General features: G+C 44.2%; 2 protein-coding genes across 6 annotated transcripts in view; one reads left to right on the forward strand and one right to left on the reverse strand.

Annotated features, from left to right (window-relative positions):
- The window catches only part of LOC126563823 (epidermal growth factor receptor), a 371,336-nt gene that overhangs the window by 309,201 nt on the left and 38,199 nt on the right, over positions 1 to 23,936 (reverse strand). For 3 of the 4 annotated variants that reach the window (XM_050220585.1, XM_050220588.1, XM_050220586.1), the window contains exon 1: positions 1,212 to 1,413. The exons of the other annotated variant lie outside the window; for it this stretch is intronic. In XM_050220585.1, coding sequence (XP_050076542.1) covers positions 1,212 to 1,401 — 190 coding nt within the window. In that variant the 5' untranslated portion in view covers positions 1,402 to 1,413. Of the gene's footprint in view, positions 1 to 1,211; positions 1,414 to 23,936 lie in introns of those variants that run through there. 4 annotated transcript variants of the gene reach the window in all.
- LOC126564362 (zinc finger protein ZFP2) overlaps positions 1 to 23,936 on the forward strand; it is a 505,414-nt gene that overhangs the window by 129,657 nt on the left and 351,821 nt on the right. The gene's annotated exons all lie outside the window — the stretch shown is intronic.

Consider the following 23,936-nt stretch of genomic DNA (forward strand, 5'->3'; position numbering starts at 1 on the left):
TTTAAGCGCTCTCCCGTTCTTGGTGCGCTCGCTCACGTCGTGCCCCATCCATCGTGCACCGTGTATGTGCAAATCATGTTTAATCATAAAGATTATGTTTATTCTAACAAAGGTAGCCACTCTCGGCCGTTGTTCTGCCTTTCCAGCCGTTACCGTGCCTGAAGAGGGCTCCAGAGATGCCACAGGGAAAATTATAGGGTCGCGTGAAGCACACAGCTCCAAAATGGCGCAAGGCCTGGCGCTGGCGTGCGGTACCGCTGGGCATACGTACCATTCGCGCGCCCTGGGAAAGGGGCATTTTCTTTTGGGCAGAGGCTGAATATTACGGAACTTAAGCTTTTTTTTTGCTTATATTTTGGAGGCTCTGGGGGAAGAAGAGTTCTTTGTTTCATGGAATCTAAAAATCGAAAGATGGTAAGCATCTAATTCTATATTATCGGAGCTGGAGTTGGATGATTTTGGACGTGATTTTATGGAAATCTATTCATGCGGTGGACCTTGAATCCAGCACGCAGACCCCGATGAATAGCATTGAATTTAAATAATTTGTGATGGGGGGACAGGGTTTTTTTGTTGCGTAAATTATAGCTGACAGCTTCAAGCAGCTTCATGCACGATTAAGTCCTGATACATTTTAATCATTGTTCACGTATATTTTTCTCTCTCTTTTTAAAAACAAATTGGAAAAGATGGGCTGAGACTAGTCTGATGCAAAGGGAGGTCACTATAGAATTCATTTATAGAATAGATCGATTGTCTCCAAGCATCGAACTATTAACTTCTGGATAAGAAGTGACCCATTAGGAACATCTTCGTCTCTTGCCCTCGATACCGTTCGATACCGTTCCACAGCAATATCAAAGAAGACGATTGTTATCGACGCATTGGATGTTCCTCAAAAAAAAAAAAGGGTAAAGACGTTGCGTTTAAACCGGAATCAAGCGTCGCGCTCGCCAAGGTGTAAATGTTTACCCTGCTTATGCTGCGGGCTGATAAGAGATTGCTCCGTACCATCTACCACCATCAAAGCATATCGATTGTTCACGTTCGATGTGCTTCCCTCCAAGCAAATGCTCGATCGATAACGACCCACGTACCCACCAAGGCAAGGAGAGACAACAACAACAAAAAAAGTATGCTAGCGGACGGTAAACATAATGCGATGTATGTGTATGTTTGCATGCCGTTCGAACCCAACCACGATAACTTACTTTTTCCCTTCACGAACTCGGACTTTTTCTCCTCGTGATGGCGCAGCTGCATCTGGCGCTCCATTTGCTGCCGCTGACGGTGCTGCCGGTACATCTCATACCCGGCCCGGGCCGGTACGGGCAGCAGGGCCACGAGCAGCAGTACTGCGAACAGTACCGTGCCGGCTAAACTCGTGTTGTAGCCCTTCATCGTGTCCACATTCCCGGTCGCCGTTGCGGATCAACAGGGAAGGGTTGGTGAGGAGATTTTGCTCCACTCTGTACGCGATCTGTCACCGGTGGCTCATATCGTCGTTCGGCGGTCCAAGAGTGAACAACAAGGGGGAAAAAAACTACCGAAAAAGGTATTTCCCTGTAGTTACAAAACCTTTGCTATGTTTTAGAAATTAGGACAGAACGCACACACTCACAAACTTACGCACACGTCCACGGCACAACACAACGCACTTCTTGCCTCTAGTTGACCAGATTCAAACACTTTCCTGCCCGACCGGCTCGCGTTACACGATGTGATGCAATGGGACCGATCGCGCAACTTGTGACCAGTGAAAAGATCACGAACTATTCACACTTGACTATAACTATTGCTTATTTTCGCTTCGCTTCTTTACACCCTCGCTCGCTTGTTGGCACTCAAAACAAACACAGCGTATTTGTCACACACAACATTCAAAACACCGACACACGGGAACAACACCCTCGGATTTTGGTCGGAGCGTTTCTCACCCCGGATGAAGTGGTTTGGGCGTAACAAAAAAAAAAATATCTTTGATGCTTTTTCTTTTCAACCACTTGACGCGCTTGACAACTAATTCCGCAACAATATTGTACGGCCGAGCGCCAGAACGTGCTCAAGAGCACAAATGGTGGTTGCCGCACCGTTGTTCGATATGGTGCGTTCTTCGGTTAGCTCGTGCCGTTCCGTTCCGGGCTAGATTCCGACAGGAAAACCACACAAACCACACACTAGCAGACCACTTGTGCTGGGCACACGCTTTTCGGGAGGGAGATTCGACAACCCTTTCGAATAGCCCTTCGATTAATTCCGGATTAAATCTGCACAACACTCCGATCTCGATTTCACCGCTGTTTTCCGTTCCTTCTTGTTTCCTTGTTTGCTTGCATGCTTATCCTAATATGCAGCGCCAGTATGAACAAAAAACACACACGCACAAATCACGTCGCTGTGACCAAAAAGCACACGACACCCGCGCAACGAACGTACGCATGTACGACGCTACACCTGCGCACTGTTTAGCATCCGAACTCGAAGTGAGAAGCATTCGGCAAGAATTCATCACACACCGACCGCACACGGGAACGCTAAGACGTTTTGCTGTGCGTGTGTGTGTGTGTGGTTCCTTCTTGCTCGCACAGTCGCGACTCACCCCCCATGGCTGGAGAACGTAAAAAAGGGACCGCCGTAGCACACCTTCAAGACGGCGGTACGGTTTGTTTGTGTGCGGTGCTGCGAAGCTTCAAAAGCTTCGAACAAGAGCATAAACCTTTATGCCCTCGGAGAGCCCAACACAAACCTGCTGTAAGAGAGCTTTACGGTGGCTTTCTCACCCCATCTCTCGCGCGCGATCGTACACCCGTTCTGTGTGCGTGTGTGTGTTGTAACGAACGAGCAACTTGAAGCATAAACGTGAAGAAAAATGGTTTAACAATAATAAAAGAAAACATTCCGATGACAAACAACGAGACGAAACAGAATCGCCATTGGGAAAGATCACCCCACGACGTGCGTGCGGCGTGTGTGTGTGTGTGTGTGTGTGTGTGTGTGTGTGTGTGTGTGTGTTTGTGTGCAGGCGGTAGTAAGAGCAAGAGAGACATGCGTCGTCCATGTTGTTTATCGGGGTGAGAATGGGGTGGTGTTTGTGCGCTAGCAACGATCGTTGATCGAACCCTCTCAGCCGCGCGCGCCTGTGTATGTGTGCATGTGCGTCGTGTGCAATAGTGTTTTATTGCACACTTCAACAAGGCTTTAAAAATCCATGCCTAACGGAACGGCGGTTCGACGGCGAGACAAACGCCGAGGACAGGCCACGCGGAATGCCATCGAGGAAAGGTGTGTAACAAGATACGGTACAAGAAAATAAAGACCCACAAGCAGCATGAAATGCTGAAGGAAAAAGGGATCGTATCTTTCGCCGTTGCTGGCAAGCGTTGCGTATCTTGTCGAGCCAAACTATTTGTCGACCTCGAAGCTAGGCTTCTCCGGGGGGTTCGCTTCGCCACCAAGTCGCGATCGGAAGGAATTGCGCCTAAAAAGAAGGCTGACAATCAAAACAATCGCGTGTAATGAGGAGCGAAACACTGAGCGCAAAACTGCACTCTACAGCGTTGTTTTTAAGCCTCCTACCGAAGAATAAATATTTTGCACTGCTGAGTCAGGTGACACAGGCACAGGTCGCGACAAAAATGTTTTAAAAAAAAAAGTCTTACAGAAACGCACAAACGCATCACCATCATTCCCGTGTGCTTGGCCCTTGTTTCATAAAAGGGGGATAAAAAAAACACAATCGAAACCATGTTAAACAAGTGTCGAGCAGGTTATTTGAAACGCCAAACACAGGCACCACTCTTTTCCAAACATGATGTGTTTGTGTGTTTTTTAAGCCGCTGCTACTGCCGTTTGGCAGCCACTACCAGCACACGGATGGCACAATTTTGCTAATGGGTTACATATAAATGTTTACTGCTTCTAGAGAATGCACACATCGTTTGCCTATTTACTAAAGTAGTAAATCTTTTTCAGTGCTTTAAATTCCTGTTTCCCTAACAAGTGTGTCAGTGTTTGGTAAAGCAAAGCTAGTTATTTAAAAAAACCCCTTTTTCTGTATTTAAAAAATGAAATTAAATTTTCATTGTGAAACAATTTCAACACAGCACACCGCCGCCTTTCTGTCCTGAGGAGATAATAAAAATAACACCAAATGCCAATCGTCCACAAAAGCTTCCATCCTCCCTGCCCCGTGCGAGTGCGAGTGAAACGGAAAGCATCTTTTGAAGAAAGAAAAAAAACGCTGCCAATACCATTATGCTCGGATCGCACTGCGGGAAAGCTGCTCCAGAAAAATCTTCAACCCTCCTTGTGCAGCAGCTCAGCATCAGGGTGAGTGTGTGTGTGTGTTTGTATTGGTGCGCCTGTCAGGGCAAGCTTTTTTGCGCACCAAAGCTTTCAATCTGAACCGCCCGGGAGAGATCGAAGATCTCGCGAGACACCAATACAGCCTCACACACACACACACCTGCAAGACACACACTTCCGTGTGTCGGTGGTGGATTATGCGAAGCAGTTGGGAAAACAAAAGAAATAAAAACATAAAGTCAACATACCACCACCACACACACGCACACACACACACATGCATGCATTCTTGTGGTGGCTCAGATTACGGCGAACGCGCCCTGGACCGGTCTGTCTTTGCACACGCGTAGCAAAGAGCTTGGCAGAGGCTGCAAGATCATTCGAACGGCTTTCGGCTCTCGAAAGGGGTTTCCAGTGGAACAGGTAAATTCGCCCGCCACCACTACACCCTCTACCCTGTGCGTTCCCTATTCCCTTTGCCCCCTTGCGAGGGCCTATCGCCTCCAAATCCGTTCCGTTTAAGCCGCCATCAACTCTTTCTCCGTTTCTCTTTCACTCGATCCGGCTAGTGGCGGCCTCACACGCTTCTCTGCACCCCCTGTTTTAAGCCTTGTTTCATCTCTTGCAGCATCATCGCGAGCTCGGTTTGCATCGTGGCTAGCTAAAGGTGAAAGAGATCTCCCATCCCCCCAGCCCCCACCCCTTTACCCCCTTCACACAAGGGTTTACCAACCGTCACGACCCTATAGCTCGGACCGTTCGATTGGAATGTGAGCGTCGTTTTTTTCTAGCCCTGTTTCCTAGCCTCCAACCTCACATACACACATGTACCGTAAACTGACCAGTCGGTCGGCTTCGAATGCAAAGCGCCCCGGTAAAGAAAATAAAACAGCCCCAAAATTTCGACCTGCGTCACCCGAAAGCACAGCAACTGTGGCCCGATAGCCCGCGCAAAACGCGCAAATAAGGCCGTCAAGTGTGTGTAAACCGCTGTGCCGTTCTTCGAATTATGCCCGATTAAAAACAGCGCAGGGCTGCGCGATGTGTGCCGCGATTTCTTTCGCTTGCCAAATATTTACCGCACCGAACCGCATGACGCAGTTTTGCAGCGAGCCCGCTAGTGCGACTGTTAAAACGGTTCGCACGTTTGCACGATCGGCACAGAGAACCTCGCACCGAAGGATGGCATCGCTTATCGCATGTCGTACGGGCACAAACGGGCACCGCACTGGGGAAGCATTTTTATTTATCGAAGATTTTTTGCTCCGTACTGCTGATATTTAAATTCGATGTCGTATTTGCGGCTCGAGATCGGATACCGCGTTCACCGTGCTGGATAGTGAAGGAATGCGGGAGAGAGAAGGCTTATCAAATATTGATACAATTTTGTTTTTGTTTGTATTCTACCGGAAGAAAATGTGCACCAAATTGGTGTGTGCGCTGCAGGATCGCGCAATCGCGTCGCTGCTGTGGGAATAGACTTTCTGGGTCTCTGCAGAACAGAATTGATAACTGCTGTTTACAGAAAAATTACGTTTGATGGCATGCTAAATATTATAGCATATGCTCACATTTCTAGCGTCAAACAATGAGATAAATTGTGCAATGGTACAACATGGTTTGCGCCAGTTTTCAGCTGCTATTTGATGGTGGATCATCGGTTCTATGAATGTTAAGCACACATCGTCTAGTCTGGTTATGGGAACTTCTATAACGTTATGGGTTGCAAGAATTTGCACAGTTGTGTTTGCTTAGATAAGTGGATTATAAACTGAACACATGACGGTGAAGATTGTATTTCCATTAGCGTAGTGTGGTCTATTAGACGTTAATTCAAAATTTGAATTTTACCTACTCAATTTTTTTTTTTATAGATCCGGGTGAGTGACCAACCGATTGTTAAGTCAAGAAGGAGAAGAGTTAGTAAAGGAAATTTTTTATCAAAACACTTGGAAAGTGGGAAGAATAATGTTCTTCTATTTGGCTGGTATCGTATTGAAAGGAGATATCTTTATTACTTCGCTAAATTGTGCTATCAGTGACAGTGGTGAAATGCTTTCTGCTTGTAAAAAGGCTTTACCATCAAATTCAGCAAATATAAAATAATTTAATTGAAATAGGAGTAGAGGCTACATATTCTATTGCTCCAAAGAGATTGTTAACAAAGTCTAAGAAGAGTTGGTTCTTGATGACTAAATATTTGGTGATAATTCCTTGACTTTAGCTTGCTGTTGAAAACAATATTTGAGTAGAATGTTTTCTTTCTTGTTTTTATTTCAATAGAAAGACCTGACTGTATTGCTGCATGTTTTATTGATACGGTTATCACAACATTCATTTACAGGGTATAAAGTCCTTTAAATAAATAAATATATTTGAGCCCAGAAATAATAAATCACCAATAATAAAATTTAATTGCTATGATCCAATCAGAACATTTTTTGCAACAACATAGTCTGAAATTAAAGGCTTTCGATTCGATACTCTAACGATCATCACCATTTGCCATATTACGTGAAAAATACAACTGTTTGTTGCTGGAATTGAAAGCATCTATTTTTTTGGACACAGGAAATGTGTTATTGCGGACTCTTAGAAGCCATTGGGGCATCAGGAAAATCTCCGGCGGTGCTGATGCGTGATATCCTGGGACAAACTTCGCCAAAGAGATGGGATCCCTTCTGCTTTCCATTCTCTTGGAATGTACGCACTGTCGTCCGCAACGCAACGGTGGCATCGACATGCGCCAATCGCTATTTCGGAATAAGAAGAAATAAAAATTGGATCTAAAGTCGTAACTGGCGACCTTATCGTTGGCGGAGTGGCTGGATTCGATGCTGCAGTAAGCTTAAAAGGCTATTTTGGCTTTCGACTCTATGCGTTTTGCAGGCGTTGAGGTCGCGAAGGACAACAGTTAAACACTGATCCAATTGCATTAAGTTTTGGAGATGTGAAGTTGTGACTGGCGGCCTTACTGTTGGCGGAATGCGTGAGATGAGATGCAACTGTAGCTGCCGATGGCGAGGCCGTCAGCCATAACATCCAAATGCTGGCCACGAAATGGAGTATCCGCAACAAAGGGGGTTACCTTGGGAGCCTGTGCCATGTCTCCAAGGTGCGATGCTCCTAACAGATGCTAACCCCATTGATCCAGAGGACATGAAGCACACATACACACAGTATATATGACAGCAACAACATAAACCGAACTCACCCGGGATAACGGGCACTTAAACTGAGGGAGGAGAAAATGTCTACCCTACTTATAGAATATAAGTTATAAATTTATATATAAGATTAGATTTCAAAGAAGTTGTCCTGGCCGTCATGATGAAATTAAAAAAAATGTGTTACTGTAAATAAATCCTTTACTTCGAAATTGTTTGCTCAAACACACAAACTCATTCCGCTTATTTCAATCACATTAAACACAATTACTATCTCAACATCTCCCTACAAAGAAACGCATTGCAAACAGCATCATCTTGCTGCGCATTATTTGCTCCTCCTTTACATATCTTTCATTAAACTGTGAAACAAGTTTCCGAACGACGAGCGGCTAACATTGTTTGATAATTAAAATTCTTCCGTGTGCCACGTTTCGGTATGGAAACTAAAAATACCATCTGAAACAAGCGAAAGACAACATCAAACAGCCAACTCCGGCAAGTATGCAAAGTACGTTGAGCTGCTAGACATTTACAACCTTGCCGGCCGGTCAAGAAATGGAAGCGTAAGGGCTGAGGATACAAAACGTGCCGATCACCACTGAACAGAACAACACTTCAGTGAGCAGTAAATGTGCGAGACACAATGTGTTCGACAAAAATCACCGTGAACACCAAAAAAACATCGCCATCCGATGACCGTGGAAGCTGGAATTCAAAGTGCTGAAATGCGTACCACCTTTGGGGGGAGGGATGTCAATGTCGATGGTGTTGAAACCTTACACCAAATTTATTAATTTGACGACGGCCATAAAGTATCGAAATTAATATTTTCACCCGTGTATCGGCGCTTATCTATTTCGGTTGGCCTTAACCACCCGAACTTGCCGGTCGCGAATCGGTGGTTTTGTTTTTGAAAGCAATTAGAAAGAGGCATGCTGTTTGCCGTTCCAGCTAGCAGCGCACTGAAAGCTAGCCGCCGGTTCTGGCGTGCAATAATTCACCCAGCGTTGCTGGCGTGTTTGCATTCGGGGGGTTGGTGCGGCGATTAGTTCCCGGCGTACCAAAGAACGCTTTGCTTAATGCTGTATTTCTCGCGCGCAGATCGTGCCTTTATCACCGTGTAGAACGTGTTATTTAATCACCTGTCCGTGGAGATCGTTTCGGCAATTGCTGAACGTCCACAAAAAGAAGCCCCACATCGAAACAGGTTGGTAGAATGCGATTTTAGCTTGCTTTATGTGTGTCCAAGGAGCAACCGAACAGAGAGAGCGAGAGAGAGAAAGATCGAGGATGGCAACTTTGTGGTGGTCCTGAGCCTTCGAAAAAGCCTCCCCAAACAAACACGGCGTCTTGAATATGCAAAGCAAAAGGAATTGGCAGTTTTGTTGTGCAAAACGATATTGGCAATATAGTACAGTGTTGGAAAAGTTTTTCGTTTCTCCTTGTGTTTCCTTAATCGAACAGAACACCTTCATATGTAAAGTGTCTTCTCAGTGCTCGTTGCGATCCGTCGGAAACGTGTCGAAAGCATAGCGAATGCGATTAAACCGCACAAATCATATAATCGAAGGTTTCGAAGAGGAGCTTCCTGATGCTTGAAATAAAAGACTCACACGCACACGCTCGCACCATGAATGCCATCAAATGGTTGCTTTTTGGCAGGAATTTCTAGAGGAGATCTCCAGAAATGGAATTAATTAGTGGACCGTTTGTGGCTGGCTAAGGTGGCTGAGAAAGAAATTGTCTCGTCTTCATCGCTTTTGCCAAGCCGCTGCGCTGTCTTCGCCGTCCGTTGGTCGTAAAATTGGGCCCATGAATGTGTGTCAGGTGATTGTAGAGCGCTTTATCAGCTTTTGAGTGATTAGTTTAGCTAATGTTAATTTATGGAAAGTAGACGATGCCTTCCTTGGCTGTGGAATAAAGTTCCTTTATGATGAAGCCGAGCCGAGATGGTAATTAATATGACTTATGTTAGTGTCGAAAAGAGGCCCAAAAAAACTCATTTTACTAATGATTATTATTCCAGCAGCATTCTAGCGAAGGTTTATAATCCCAAACCAAACGGATGGTTGCAACATCGATCAAGTCTAGTGCTTCGCGCAAGAAACGTCTCGTCCCAAGTCTCGCTTAAGTTTTCTGCCATTCGCAGATTGCTTCCAGAGCGCGACAATTCTCACGGCTAGAGAGCATGTCGCGCACCGAGCAAAATGTGAGTGCCCTTTGACAAGGTACCGTAGGAAAGGGACCTCAATCGACCCGCATACAATGTGCCAATCGGGCAAGAAAATGTACCTCCGAACCGCTCCACCAATGCGCTCACGCTGTCGGAACAAATTAGTCAACAGTTCAGCGCGCGCGCGATAAGCAAACGCAACTGCGCAAACTGCGGTCAGGCTGAGAGAACCCAACCGTGCTGGGACCGTTCGGAGATGTTTTGGATGCGGTTTTTCTGGTTTGCGTTCTTCAAGCAAAGCGGCGAAATTCTGTGCCTGTGTGTGTGTGTGGAGAATCAATAAAAATGTGTGTTTCATAGGAAAAAAAGCACCCACCCCAAACCGTGATACGCTGGCGTGGTGGGAGGTGGTCATTTGACTAAAAATCTACCGCCCCGATATGGCGACTAATTCCGTTGGAGCCTTTCGAAAACTCAAAAAGGCTCGTATTACACGCCTGTCAGTGGGGAATCATTTCTCGTACGAACGCTTTTCGGGGCCGATTAGGTCTTTGCTGGGTTTTCGATAGCGCTTTCTGAACGGACGGTATGGATTTGTGTTTTGCTAGCCAAACGGAATCTCGGATGGTAGTGGGTAAGAGAGAGAGAGAAAGGGTAGAAACATTTTAATTTCTGCCACCTTTCCTCGCTTCCTTGCACTCCACATAGACAGCGGTAAAACATTATCGGACTAGAAGCTTCACCTGCCGGTTTGTTTCTAGCAGGGGGGAAAATCGCTTTGATCATCGTTTATACTTTGTTGCCACGGTACGAAACGAAACGAACTGGTCTTCCCGGCTAGATCGATGGGGAAACGGCGAAAAAAGGCCAGCTTATGATAATGAGTAACAGCATCGGGTCTCACGTTTCGTGCGTGCGCGGATGGGTTTTTGAGATCGAATGCCTCCTGGAGGTTGGAATTGTTTTTGTTTCGTCGCCAAAACTTAATGAATGCCGATAAACGTCGAGGTGACATTTTGGGACATGTGCTTTTGCTTTTGTCAGTGATTTCTTGCAGTAAATTGAAGAAAGTTTGTGCTGTTGAAGTGTAAAGTAAAATTTTGGTGCTATCAATATACTTGGTGGACAAAATTTGGAAAAAAACAAGGACTGATATTCAAGATGTATATTGCTATCTCTGAACAAAAAAGAAATTGTTTTACACTTCCTGACGACCGGTTTCAATCGCTTTGAGTTATAAATTCCTGAATCCGGCCACCACAGGAACAGTGTTGTGCAAATCCTTCATACATAGCATAAATTGACGAGGAAAACACACAGCGGCGCCGGTCTTCAAACGACAGAACCGGGGCTCCCATCTGGACCGTCCCCCCGTAATGAGGACTGACTATCCAACTATGTGGTATCGGCAGGGGTCTAGTAAACCATTCGCAGGCCGATGTGACCTTAGAAGTTCATAAAGCCAAGAAGAATCACAGTGGTACTTCGAGCCAAGAGTCAGAGCATCATCCGACCAAGCAGTGAAAAATATTCTAGACAAGATAGTCTCGTCGTCCACTTAACAATCATTCGGAAAGTATGACTGACGATGTTAAAGTAAAACATCGTTCAAAAATTGATTTGAACGCACGTGAACGTATTTTAAATTAAATCGACCAGAGGGAAAAGAGGTAAACTGCTGTCGAAGTCTACAATCATTCTGTAGTCTAGACCGAGTAGTGACTGATTGTCAAGGGGTTAGCAAGAGCTGGAAAATTGACTGGACATTCATCTTGACGAAAGTCATAACTAAGGTCTTAGCAAACTGCCAAAGGACTGCTCTGGACCAGAATACCATATTTTAAAATTCTAACAATTGAGCTTTTATCTTTATCGATGTCCAACTAGTAAGTCTTTTCCAGTTTGGCTAAGAGGATTGCTAGGTCATGCCGTCTATTTAATGGCTTACCAGAGTTACTGCTTGACTAGATTGTCCCGGTTCTTAGTAAGAATATGATTGTTAATTCTTAGGCTATTGATTTGCATTAAATAGGCTCATTAACTCTTGCTCAATTCCAAGAGTGAAAACATAATAGTCCAAATTTAATGATAGAAAATCGTAAAGCAAATGATTTCATTGCTGTGACAGCTCTAGTACATTCTAATGTTACACACATTATTTCTTGTTAGACTGTAATCATTAAAAACAAACTGCTTCTAGTCATACGGCTTACCTATTTCATGTGTATAAAGCATCGTTTTAATGTTTTCAACAACAGTTATAAAATGTTGTGAATTAGAAACTCCAAAATCTAAACAATATGCAGTTTTGATCATGGAAATATTAATTCAAAAATTTAAAAGAAACTTAGAACGTTTTATTAGTTTTAATAAAAGAGGATTTTTTTAAAAATCTTATCGACATGATGATAACTCCATACTCTACAAAACACTTCAAACATCAGATGATAAAAACCTGACCAAAACGTTCGTTCAGCTTTTCCGTACATAACTTTCCAAATTCCTCACCTACGGAAGAAAAAAAGAAGATAAGTCACTTGCTTAAATTGTAACAACCGAAAATTGGTCCCCTTTTTACCACCTTCCCACTTCAAAACAAGGGTAAGTTAAACTTGAAAGTGTCGAAAGCTAACGCGAGTTTTCGCGCATTCCTATAATTTCCACTGTTTGAAATGGGCTCAGTACGGCGAACGGAACAAACCACTTTTGCATTGCCCGGCCAGAGCCACCAGCCAGCTGATTAACGCTCTGTCGTAACGCACTTTGACGAACATGTGATTGTTTTTTTTTTTTTGCCTCCACTCGGGAGTTTTTTTTTTACCGATATCCTCCCCCCTCGCCCAAAACATGATCCACCGGAACGAATGTAATGACTTAATCGTTCATACCGACGTTCGTGGTGCGTGTGAGCGTTTGACAGCTTGCCCGGCTGCCGTACAATGTACGAGCGGGAGGCATCATTTCGCTTCAATGCCTTCAGCGTACAGATGGCAAATCGGGAGCCGATTTGCTATTCAAACACGTACACCGTCTGTTACGGCCCAATCGTGCTGCTGTTGGGTAGCGAAAATTCGTTCGTTTGTCGAATCGCTTTTATTGCTCTGTAGATGGGAACGCTCATCCTCAAACAACCTGTTGCTCCGACCCAAGGATCATCCGAGCCAAACCAACGAAACAGGTGACTTTTATGGAATGCAGGCACGCCGAGAGGCCGAGAGTGAATCATAAAAGATGCAAATTTGGCATTTGAATCTAACCGAGTTGAGATCTTTGTATCTTCGCCAGGGATCAGGTGAAAGACCGCCAACGAAAAAGGATCCGCCCGTTGTGGTACCAACAATAAAGGTTTATCGTTTTATGATACCCACGGACGGCCATTTCGGAGTAATTGTTTTACAGTGTACCTGTTTGAAGAAGTTGATATGTTATTGCAACTGCAACGAGGTATCAATTATCCGTCCACCTTCGCCAGATTGCAGCCGACTGATCCTTTTGCATTGTTTTGCTTGGTAAGCAGCAGCAGACAGAAACAAACATAAAAAAGTGGAATCATTTTTACCAGCGAGCCCAGCCCCAGCCTGTGCTACAGGTGAAACATAAACACACCGATACTCTCGCCACTAGGGTGGTAATTTAATCGAGAAATAAAACAAAACTCACCATTTGTTGTAGGGCTGAGGAAAGCGAAAGAAAGAAAAGCCAACCAACAGGGCATAGACCAAAGGGAATATTGTGGCGCGTGAGGCACAACACGTCTTGCAGTCAGCGACGCCAACACCGACGCCATCGCCGGATATTATGAAACTTGTCATATCAGCAGTAGCTGGTGGCTTGCACGTTGGCTGGCTCTTTTTTAAAAGGTGCATTTCCTACGCTTGCAAAAAGGCCGACCAACGGCCAACGGTGGCATTCCAAAACGGGGATGAGATTTGCAACACGTTTATTGGGAATCCGATTTATGTTTTGTCATGTTAGTGGTCGGTGTCTTATTGCGTCGGGTTGGGTTGTTCGATAAAAATGTGAGAAAAACAATATAAAAACCCACCCCTATTCTACGACGCTGTGCCGCCGGCTAGAGAGGGGGAAGGGTGCACAAAACTAACGGAAACATTAAGGCACCGATACACGCGAATTAAGGTCGGGTGCGGGTGATGTTGTGACATGCTGGCAATTTGCCGGTACGGTTCCATTGCATTTGCAGAAAATTTTCATCCCCTTCTCTTCGGGGAGGGCAAATTGTTGTAATGCACCTCAATTATGTGATCGTAGCGTATGTATACGTTGCTGTATGTATGTGAGGATGTAAGCAGAAAGTGCAATGCCAGCGTCCGAACGGTAACAACGCCACATAATGGAACGTTGGGAATGTTGTGCTAGCATGTTTTAATCAATTTGTGCTCGCACAGAAACAAGGGTGAAGTATTTGAATGTTTGGATGTAATTTGTATTTTAATTGTTTGAATTGTTCTGTCAAATTCTGCCCAAAAGCCATTTAATAAAAGGTAAATAATACGAAAGAATACTATAAGAGAATCTTAGACTTGATAAGAAACATGCTGAGCAATAATTTAAAATTACATGAAAAGAAAGCTTAAAATAAAAAGTTTACCTGTTGCTTTTCACAAAGCAAGAATATCAAAAATTAACACTCTTTCATTGGGTTACATTCAAAATACAAACGCCTTGCAAACAGGTAAACAATCAAGGTTGTGTTTGTTCTAGGTTGAGATACACAAAATGAAGAAACAATTGTTGCTGCTTGTAAAGAACAAAATAACTTAACCATGAGCTGCTTTCTACTGCCTTTTCCTGTAAAAGTGTTGCAAATATAATATTTTTCATACCTTACGAAAAGTGTTTTAAGTCAAAACAATGCACGATTTCATCTACAACAAACAATCCAAGAAAGTTTACGTGTTTAAACATGTAGACACTTGCTTTATGAACGGAAGCGGACTGTATATCCACACGGATATAAACAGGAAATCGAATATTCTTTATAACATGTGTCTTGTTTAATGTTGTACGTCGTTGCAGCATGGTCAGCTCTTCTATTCGTTTTTACGAGACATGGTCCAGAACTAGATACTGGTTTTGTCCGATTTTAGAAAGGTTCGGCTTCACATGATCCGTGCAACGAGCTCACTATGCTCCTCTACGAGTCTTGTTGAACGAAGTCTCATTTTATTGTCCAATCCTTGTGACTACCAAGCAAGCTATCAAGCAAAACTCGATTTCAAGCAAAACTCACGAGCCTTAGAAGTATACAAAGTGAACACGTTTCCCCTAGGTAATGGGCATCCAAAGAAGGAAAAAATTCTATGCCACCGCTGGTTTGTCACCGTTGACTTATACTCGCTCTCTCCCAGAACTCTTCTACCAGGATCAGATAATGTAATCCTTTCACTAGGTTGTGATTAGCTCCATTAAAGGGAAAGGGACGACAGCGGCGCCGGTATTGAAACGGCAGAACCGGGCTTCAAGTCCCATCCGGACCGTCCACCCGTAGTGAGGAGTTTAAGTACGTGGTATCGGCCATTCTAGCAAACCTATGGATGGCAAGCGTAATCTTAAGCCAAGAAGAAGAAGAAAGGGATGCTACTAGTGGGATAACCTAAAAAATTCATTTATTCATTCAACCATATTGGGAATAAATAAATTTAAAAAATTTAATATAATTGAATATGACATCTAGGACTTGAAAATAGCAGAAAGGATGAAAAGAATGCTAAAATCCTTAAAGTTTGGGAACATTACATAATCTAAAATATAAAAAAGATATGTTCCAAGGCTTTTCATAATATTCAGGGCATATCATGTGAAGGAGGATTGCGACTAACATATGTCTGCTTGAACACTTGAGGATTCCTTGGTGCTTGTTATTATTCTTTTCTAAATCATTAGGCCCTATAAAGAATTAAAGGACAGCATACTGCTAATAGAAGGAAAGTTTTATCCATTGATTTTCATAAACGATGTTACTTCATTAGGCCACTGCCAGCTGGGATATAAACTCACACGCACCAACCACCATCCTGTGCCATAACGTTGATTGCGCTTAATATCGTAAAATCAATCTCTGCTTTCCACTATTCCATCCAGATTCTGATTAAATCGTTCGTTCTCATCTGGCCTTGGAAACCTTTGATCCCGGGCCCTTTACAAATCGGGACAACGATTCGAAGCAAGGTAGGAAGAGGAAAACCATAGGAAAAGACTTACAATCTCATCATGCGCCACTCATATACAAATTCTAAAGTTTTGATATGCTTAACCGGTTGACTGCATGCGCTTCTAACCAGTTTCCAAATCCCTCCGATCTCCAACCCTCACATCACCAGGATTCAGTCTCCCATCCACTTACATTCGCTGGTATTTCACCTGGCCCGGCCAGCGCCCACATGACAAGGAGCTTTCGAGCCATTCGAAGTTATTTCAAAAATAAATTAAAAGCATTTAATTATGAAACGTGACAATACGGCACTGGACCGTCATTATTAATTATAAATAAATAATTATGAAACGAAAACAAAACGATAGCAACCACCCTGACCGTCCGATAGGAAGATCATGATCGACAGACACAAACTCGTAACACCGAAATAACGCACTCCCTAGGGGGTGGGGAGGGAAGACCCTTTCGCCCTGGTGAACTGGTTGAATTCGAACCAGTTAATTTATAGTTCATGATTTCTCTATTTTCAAGCAGGATGGCTTTTATCGCCTCTTTCTTTTTCACTCCCAGCTCCCAAAGACCGAGACCATCATTGGTGAGGTGGTCGCGGGCAGTCGTTGGAACTGTACAAACATTACAGGGCCTACGTTTGTAAGTTGTCCAGTTTGGACTGATTGTCCGTCGCTAAATACTGGCCAAAGGCCCCGCGCACGCCGAAAATGGGTACAAATATTGAGCTTGGCTCAATATTTGCTCTGCTCGATTAATGGGCGACAGCGGAGACTTCCCGTTGGGACACACGAGACGGTGCTTTTTCTTTTTTTTTTTTTTTTTGTTGGATTGCCAGCATTCTCAGGAGAGAAGCGTTGGAATGCCGGCGTTATTGATAGGATAATATTGTGTTTTACTTAAACAATGCACACATACCGACAGCCCTCAGCGAAAGAGATCATGGCGCAAAATGGGGTTCGCGTGTACGCGTTTGAAGTGGTGCCGGGATTGGAGCTCTACTGCTCGTCTAGGGCAGCAGCAATTTTTCAAACACACCGCGCAACACCGGTCCAGTGGTGTGGCTTCGATTCGGCAATGATTAATGAGCGATTTGTTTTGCTACGATCGTTCTCACAGGACAATATAAAGGAGATTCAAACAAACCGATGTACAAATGATGATGTGTTTTGTGTGTGTGTGTGTGTGTGTGCTTCTTTCGGTCTATCCGCTGTGAGGCATAGATTTGTTGATTTTCTCCGTCCGTAAAAGGGGTGAAATATCTCCAGGGCTTGGCCGTGGACATTAGACCGCAGTGGTACTGCGCGTGTGTGTACGTGCTGTTAACTAGCCACCATTAAGCCTTGCATATTGCGCGCTATTGAAAGCTCATAAATCCAGCCAAACTTACAGCTGGGACAGCCACACCCAGGCACTTACAGCACGATGTTTGAATGTTACAAGCAATCAAATGTGCATAAAACTGTACCCTGCATTGAAACTCATTAAGCTGTTTTCTTTATCCCGTTTATGACCTTGATAACTGGTCGAGCATGCTATGAGTGATTTTTTTTATTTGCCCCAAACAACCATCTGGAGCTATCTGTTTTTTTTCTACTTATAATAAATGATTTAACTTTCCCAAACATATACTATCTCGAAAGCTCCCATGGGTGGAGCCTCGTAGCACCTCAGCACCACCAATTACATTCCAATGAACGGTCATTTAAGTAGCCCCAACCTACGAGAAGTACAGAAAAAAAGGCTGATGGGAGAATTTAGGCAACGTTTTCACGCTTTTCATAAATTTGAACCCGCAATCGAGGAGTTTTTCGATACTTTCACGATTGATGTTCGCCAAAGGTGAGAGAGTTGGTGAAGCGATGCGTTGGTTCGATTGATTCGATCAATCCTTTCCACACCACCCGTGCGTTTTATGTTTTATTTCAGTTTTCTTGGGTGTTGGAATGTTCTTTTGATATTGTTTTTCATGATATTTCTGTGTGTGTGCCCGTTTCTCAAGCCCTTTCATCTTGCCTTTCGTAACATCTGTGTTTAATGTATCGTTTAGGACTCGTTTCTTTGGAATATGAGAGAAAATGATAAAGAACAAAAAAAAACCTTGCAACCTTGAAGGGAAAATCGATTAATCACTCCCGTTTTCTCGCTCTTTGCTCAGCGAAGGCGATCGGTCAACTACACACTGCAGCCTGTAGGATCAGCCCAATATCCCGAAAATACTCCCCGGTACAGAAGATGATCGAGAAAAGAGAGCGAAAAAAAAAAAGATTTTCCCGTCGATTCTCGAACTGCAGCGAATGTTGTTATTGATGTTGTAAATCTCAGAGGGGTCAGAGTTTCTGCTACATCTGAACCAATCTGATGTGACGTGAGAGAATTTCCATTGTAAAGAGCCAGAGGTGTGCGAGGGTGCAAAAGGGCGTGAAGTGGACGAAACACCAGAATAGAACGAATGGTGGTACGAATAAAAGGAGGCTCGTTTGGTCAACTTGGCGCTGCTTCTACGTCTCTGAACAAAAAGCCCGTCAAGTGGTGCTATCGACAGACTCCGAAGCCGTCAATAAAGCTAGAGCGCTTATTTTGCTACGATCGACACGAAACGAAGCGAAACAAAAGAAGCCTTGAAGATGAAATAAAAGGACTCATCAGGTTTCTTCCCAATCTCAAGCACTATCGGCCATCAGGTGTGCGATTGGTCTTCGGGGGTCGAGTAGCAAGGCAACATCTAAGCTAGCCATTTCGCCCATCTTCCACTTTAAAGTGTGCGATCTCCATCGATACCGACCAGTCTCCCGCACTGTGTGAATGTGTGTCGGGAGAAACATTTATTATTAAGTGGAAAGTTAAAAGCACACAATGCGTGCTTATCAAACATCTCTCGATGGCGATGGCAGGTCCTCGCTCAGGAAAGCCGAATTTTGCCGCTCTATGAAGTTGTATGGAGGTCGTGTCTATCACTGGTCAATCTTTGCTGACTCGTCAGAATGCGCTCCGAGGCGCGTTTTTTTTTTGTGATTTGCGTATGGACAAGTCGTTTTGTTTTGCGTTTCTTCGGAGGAGGTGGCATCTCAACTCGGTTAAATTAAGTTCGACGATCTTCGAAACTGCTAGAGCCAGGGTTTGACAGGTTGCCGAGAAGGAGGGCTAACCGACCGTCAATCGATCGATAATGAAATTACTGTATTTTGGCTATGCCTTAAAACTGCATTAAAAGCCTCTGATGCTAATGAGGTTACGAAAAACAGATAAAACAGAGGTAAATGACCTAGTGGTAAGAAATTTGGGAAGGCTGGATGTTGATATTGCTTAAAGCGAACCAGTGGTTCAAGGATGTGTGGATTAAAAATATGTTTCTGGGTGTAAAAAAACTCCTTCCTGTCATCCTCTCGAATCCATCAACGGAAACTAAGAAAAAATCATTTTCAAACTCTCATCGCTAATCCCGGAGATCATCGTAAAGTGCTGAAAAGAGTCAAACCTCAATCAAGATCAAGAAATCCTTCCCATCCTGATCCAGTTTGGCCGAAGTCTCGGTACCTAAGCAACAAGAAGCCTGTTGTAAGGCCCTTAAATTTAAACAAAAGATCTCGAGGAATGCTTTTTTCCCTTGCCTGATGTTTAAAACTGTTGGCAGATCTCTTTTTCAGCAAGGTATGGTTTGGGAATCCTTCAGAAAAGGATCATTTCTCTATTCAACTTCTTTGTCCCTTTCTTGTGTGCACCTTTGTCCCTGCAGCCTGCTGCGCAACAGCACCTGATCCTAGCCTTTATTTACTGCGGAATGGTATGTGTGTGCGTTTTTGTAGATGTTTCTTCCTTTGGATTTGGATCGCTGTCCTTGCGTGAGACGTAATTTTCGCTCCCGTTAGCTCAGATTTCTGCTTTAACTTCTAACTCAAGCTTCTTTCGTCGAGTAACGAGTTCAATCGTTTAATTCTGCAACATCACCCTAGCCGTCCAATCATCACCAGCAACTTCCACTTACAACTGGATCGGTATGAAGAGTCGTCGTCACTACCAAAACGATTTGGATGATCTTCAGAAAGAAATATTTACATATTATGCCGCACATCGAAACGAAGTGTATCATTTTTCAAACAAATATTGATCATCACGAATCACCCGGCTAGACCCCTATGCCACGCTCGCCCGCAGCTACGATTGGTAGCTCACGAATCTAATTCAAAGCATCATGATGAAGGTTAGAAAATTGGAAAAGCGTTACGCTTCACATTTCGCGCCTATTGTTCGATTTCTAGAATCACATCACAAACACGATCATTGAGGCAGGGGTGAATGCAAAATGGGGAGTCTTTTTGGGGGTGGGGTCTAGAAGGAACGCTTAAAGTCGTTAACGCCAGTGCCGAACAAACTATCGGGCTAGCCGATCGTTTGCTATCGGTTCCAACCGTGTACAACATATCACACGAATCGGTTAAACGGATAACAAAACCCCGGCAGGGTGAAGTGCAAAAGCCATTAGCGGGAGATAATTATGAAAAATCATTTATTATACTAACTCTTCTTTTCCCTTCGCACGCGCGCTTCCCTCACCGGATCAACCGCACCGAAAAAAAAGGACGTTGGTTAAAAATGTTACAAATGATTGTGTTGGCCTCCCGTGCCGCCCGTTTATCTTCAAACACCACCCTTCAATCGGCCGGTCTGACGTTGATGAAGTGCGAAAGAGTTGAAATGGTAAGCTTTTTGCGCAGCGCCGCCAATAAACGTTGCAGCGCTGATTCTTGATTCCTTAGCCGGGATGCTGAGGGCTGGATTTGCTGTCTCCGCTTGGAACAGGTTTTGATTGTACACCCAACCATGCATGATCTGCAGACGACGATGAATGCGAAGACGCCATCAGGATTTTAATTCTAGCGATTGTTTTGCGGGTAAATATTTACTGTCTTTTATGAATAATGTTTGCGAGGGGGGTTTTGGCCAAAGTCAACAGAATCGATGAGGATCATGATCATCGTTGCTTGATTCCGGGGTGGATTAAAAAATGCCTAAAGAGGAGTCGAATATATAATGGAACACAACCTTTTTTCTCGGACAATTGCTAAGAACCTTTCACTGGAAGATACAACACATTCGTGTACGGTCAACTCAATTTACACAGTTCAATAAGCTCTCGCACCGCTATCGCTTTCACATTTCTCGCCGCGAATGCCTAAGTGAAGTCGATGAACTGGTCACGATCTTTCGCCTCTTTGTCGATTGGGAAGTAGAATCTTGCCATAACTAACGACCATTCGCCGTCACAGCTCTCGGTGGTCGGCGATAGTGCTTTGTGCCTTTTTGGTGAGAATACCACCCCATATCGCCCCCAGTCCCGGGTTCCGTTGGAGGTCATCCATCCCCTAAGCTAAACAACAACAAAAACATGCCCACTGACGGACGGTTTTCGTAAGGTCACTAGGCAAACGATATTGGACATCGGTGCGGTTCGGTGTTCGTTTTCATCTCACTGGAATTTGCCTATCGCCACGAAAAGATCTCATCCGCGTTCGTGATGATTCTGGTCACGTTCGTAAAGTAAAAGATAGCAGAATCCTCCAACCCAAAGCAAACCTATCGGCAGTACGTTACATTTGAAATGTAACACCACCGAGGCTCGTGACATAAATCATCATTGAGGATAGTGGCTTTGCAAATGGACGATTGTTTGGCTGGGATTTCACCGAACCTAGAACCTCTCCATCGGTACGTAATTTCGTTCGCGTATCCAGCGATCAGCTTCATTTCTATCGCCTGGCTTACCATATCGATCATGCTTCTTTTCAAGATCTCGTCGTCGTGATCCTCGTCCGTGATCTGTTTGTGCCTGCCATTTCTGCGAAGGTTTAAGCAGCAACTTTTTTTTCAAACACAGCATGATACTAGCAGAACGGTCCTCGTGCTCATTTACGTCCCTCGTTCCCTCGCGTCCATCTTCCATCGGGTACTCGTAATACGTTGCCCATTAGGAATGGTTGTCAAAAATTTTAACGCCATCCCTCTCAAAAAGATACCGCCCTTGAAGCTTTTACTGATGCGGGCATATGTTATTCTAGAGCAATTATGTGTGTGCGTGTGTTGTTTTTCCTCCACCTCCTGCTCATCTCTGAAGAGGGTGTCATGTAAGCAACACCTTTCGGAAGCTTCGTGGTACGTGTTTTCGAACCCGACCTGAAGCGAACATACATACTATGTGAAGTGCAGCAGAATTGTCTAGCTATTTATTTTCTTTTCCTTTGAAAAATGGGTAAAACTTTGGCAAAAAGCAGAAGAAAAAAACATTGTTGATTTGTGCAATATCAAAAACGTTCCTCGTTTTACATCCCGTTGAAATCACTCTTTGCGAATAAATAAACTATTCCCACCAATGTGCCTCTAACTGACGCAATCCAAAATCAATGTTGTATATTTGTCCCTTTTCCGACCGATTCTAGCATCAAAACCATCTCAAAGTCCACTCAACTCTAATCGATTTGATGAGATGCTGAAAACTGATTTATAGCTTCGCGAGGTGACTGCGGCGACGGTGTCTGTGTGAGAGTGTCGATTTGCGTTTCGCATGACACGGTAACCAGTGAAGGATTGAAGAAAGGCCGCTCGAACTCACACTCAAAGCCGAAAATAAAAAAAAAGCAGGATGGATGGCAGTTTTGTTTTTTCGCTGCCAGCTCCAACATCAGCTGAAAGGGATTTTAAATATCATGACTAATCAATATTTATTATGATGGACAGGACAGGTGGCAAGAAGAAACCTCGATGTGATTTGAATCGCCATCAGTAAAGGTTGTCTGTTGCCGGGGCTAGGGGGGAACAAAAACTCTAACCCCCTAAACGAAAAAAAAAATCCAAAAGGATTCACCCAAAACGAATTGATGAACTTCGGCGGCTCATAAAACATTACGATCCGCTCGATGCGATAACAGGTTCGTACGAAGAACTTAATACGAATAGCAACGAATCGAAAACAAAAAAAACACTCAATCAGATAGAGATTTATTTCTCGCCCTGTGGAATCCGTGTGGAATCAACTTTCACAAGGTGGCGGTGTTTGTTCTGCGCCATTTTTTTAAAGCTTGTGTTCTTTTTGCACTTGGGCGCTTTGAGGCCCAAAATGCGAAGCAAAAGGACATCGGTTCAGTGCGCAACCAATGCGAGTTGATGCTGTAAATGATCAACTTTACAAACAGTCGGTCGGTGTTTGCAAAATAGGGAGAAGTGAGGGCGATGAATCAGGTAGCGTAGAGTTGTAGGGGACGAAAAAAGCTGACCAGAAGATTATCATCAATCATCCCGAAGACGACGACGACGACTACGACGATCCCATAAATTGTGATTAAAGCGCGAAGCACGGCACCACTCGCAAGGCTAGATTGAGAGCGGGAAAGATAGTATGCAGATCGTGTCAGCCAGGCCAAGGATTGGCATTCTACTGGTTGAGGGTTTGCTCTCACTCGCTAGTGAAGATGAACTCCAGCGCACCAGCCAGCGCAGCGAGTGCTTTATGGGTTCTGGCATGAAACGAAACCTGGGATGGTAAATGCGAAAGTTTGCAACATATAATTTTAGTGCCTTTTTTCCCTTGAACCCGCCTCGCCTCACCATGTTGATTCGTGCTGCCAAAAAGGGGAAAAAGGAGCGTGACAACAAAAGCAGGACGATGCAGAACGGACGGAGTGCAAAATCACGTTTTTCTTTATGCTCCAATCCGTTCGTTGCGCATTCCTGTTCTTTTTGGGTTGCGGGTTGATTGTGTGTGTTTGCGTGTTTTCTGAGCAAAACTTTTTTGAACCTGGACAATCGATTTCCCATAGGCGTCCCATGAAGCGCCAACAAGTCGCAGCAGCTGACGGTCGGCATTACATTATTGGGGAGCTCGCTTCAGCAGAGCAACAAGAAAATGCTTTCCGATGGATGTGCAGGAATTTTCACGAACTTCCAATGGAGTGAATAGCAACAACTGCAATGGCAACATGAAAACATAAAAGCACACCAACGATCAGAACACACCGAGGCAGCAGCATAAATGGAGCGTTTGTTTTATCGGAACCGCATCGTTTATAGTTCACGTTTCGTTCGGATTCCCGGTTCGATGTGTGCAACGCGG

This window comes from Anopheles maculipalpis, chromosome 3RL (assembly GCF_943734695.1).
Source record: "Anopheles maculipalpis chromosome 3RL, idAnoMacuDA_375_x, whole genome shotgun sequence".
Lineage (NCBI taxonomy): Eukaryota > Metazoa > Arthropoda > Insecta > Diptera > Culicidae > Anopheles > Anopheles maculipalpis.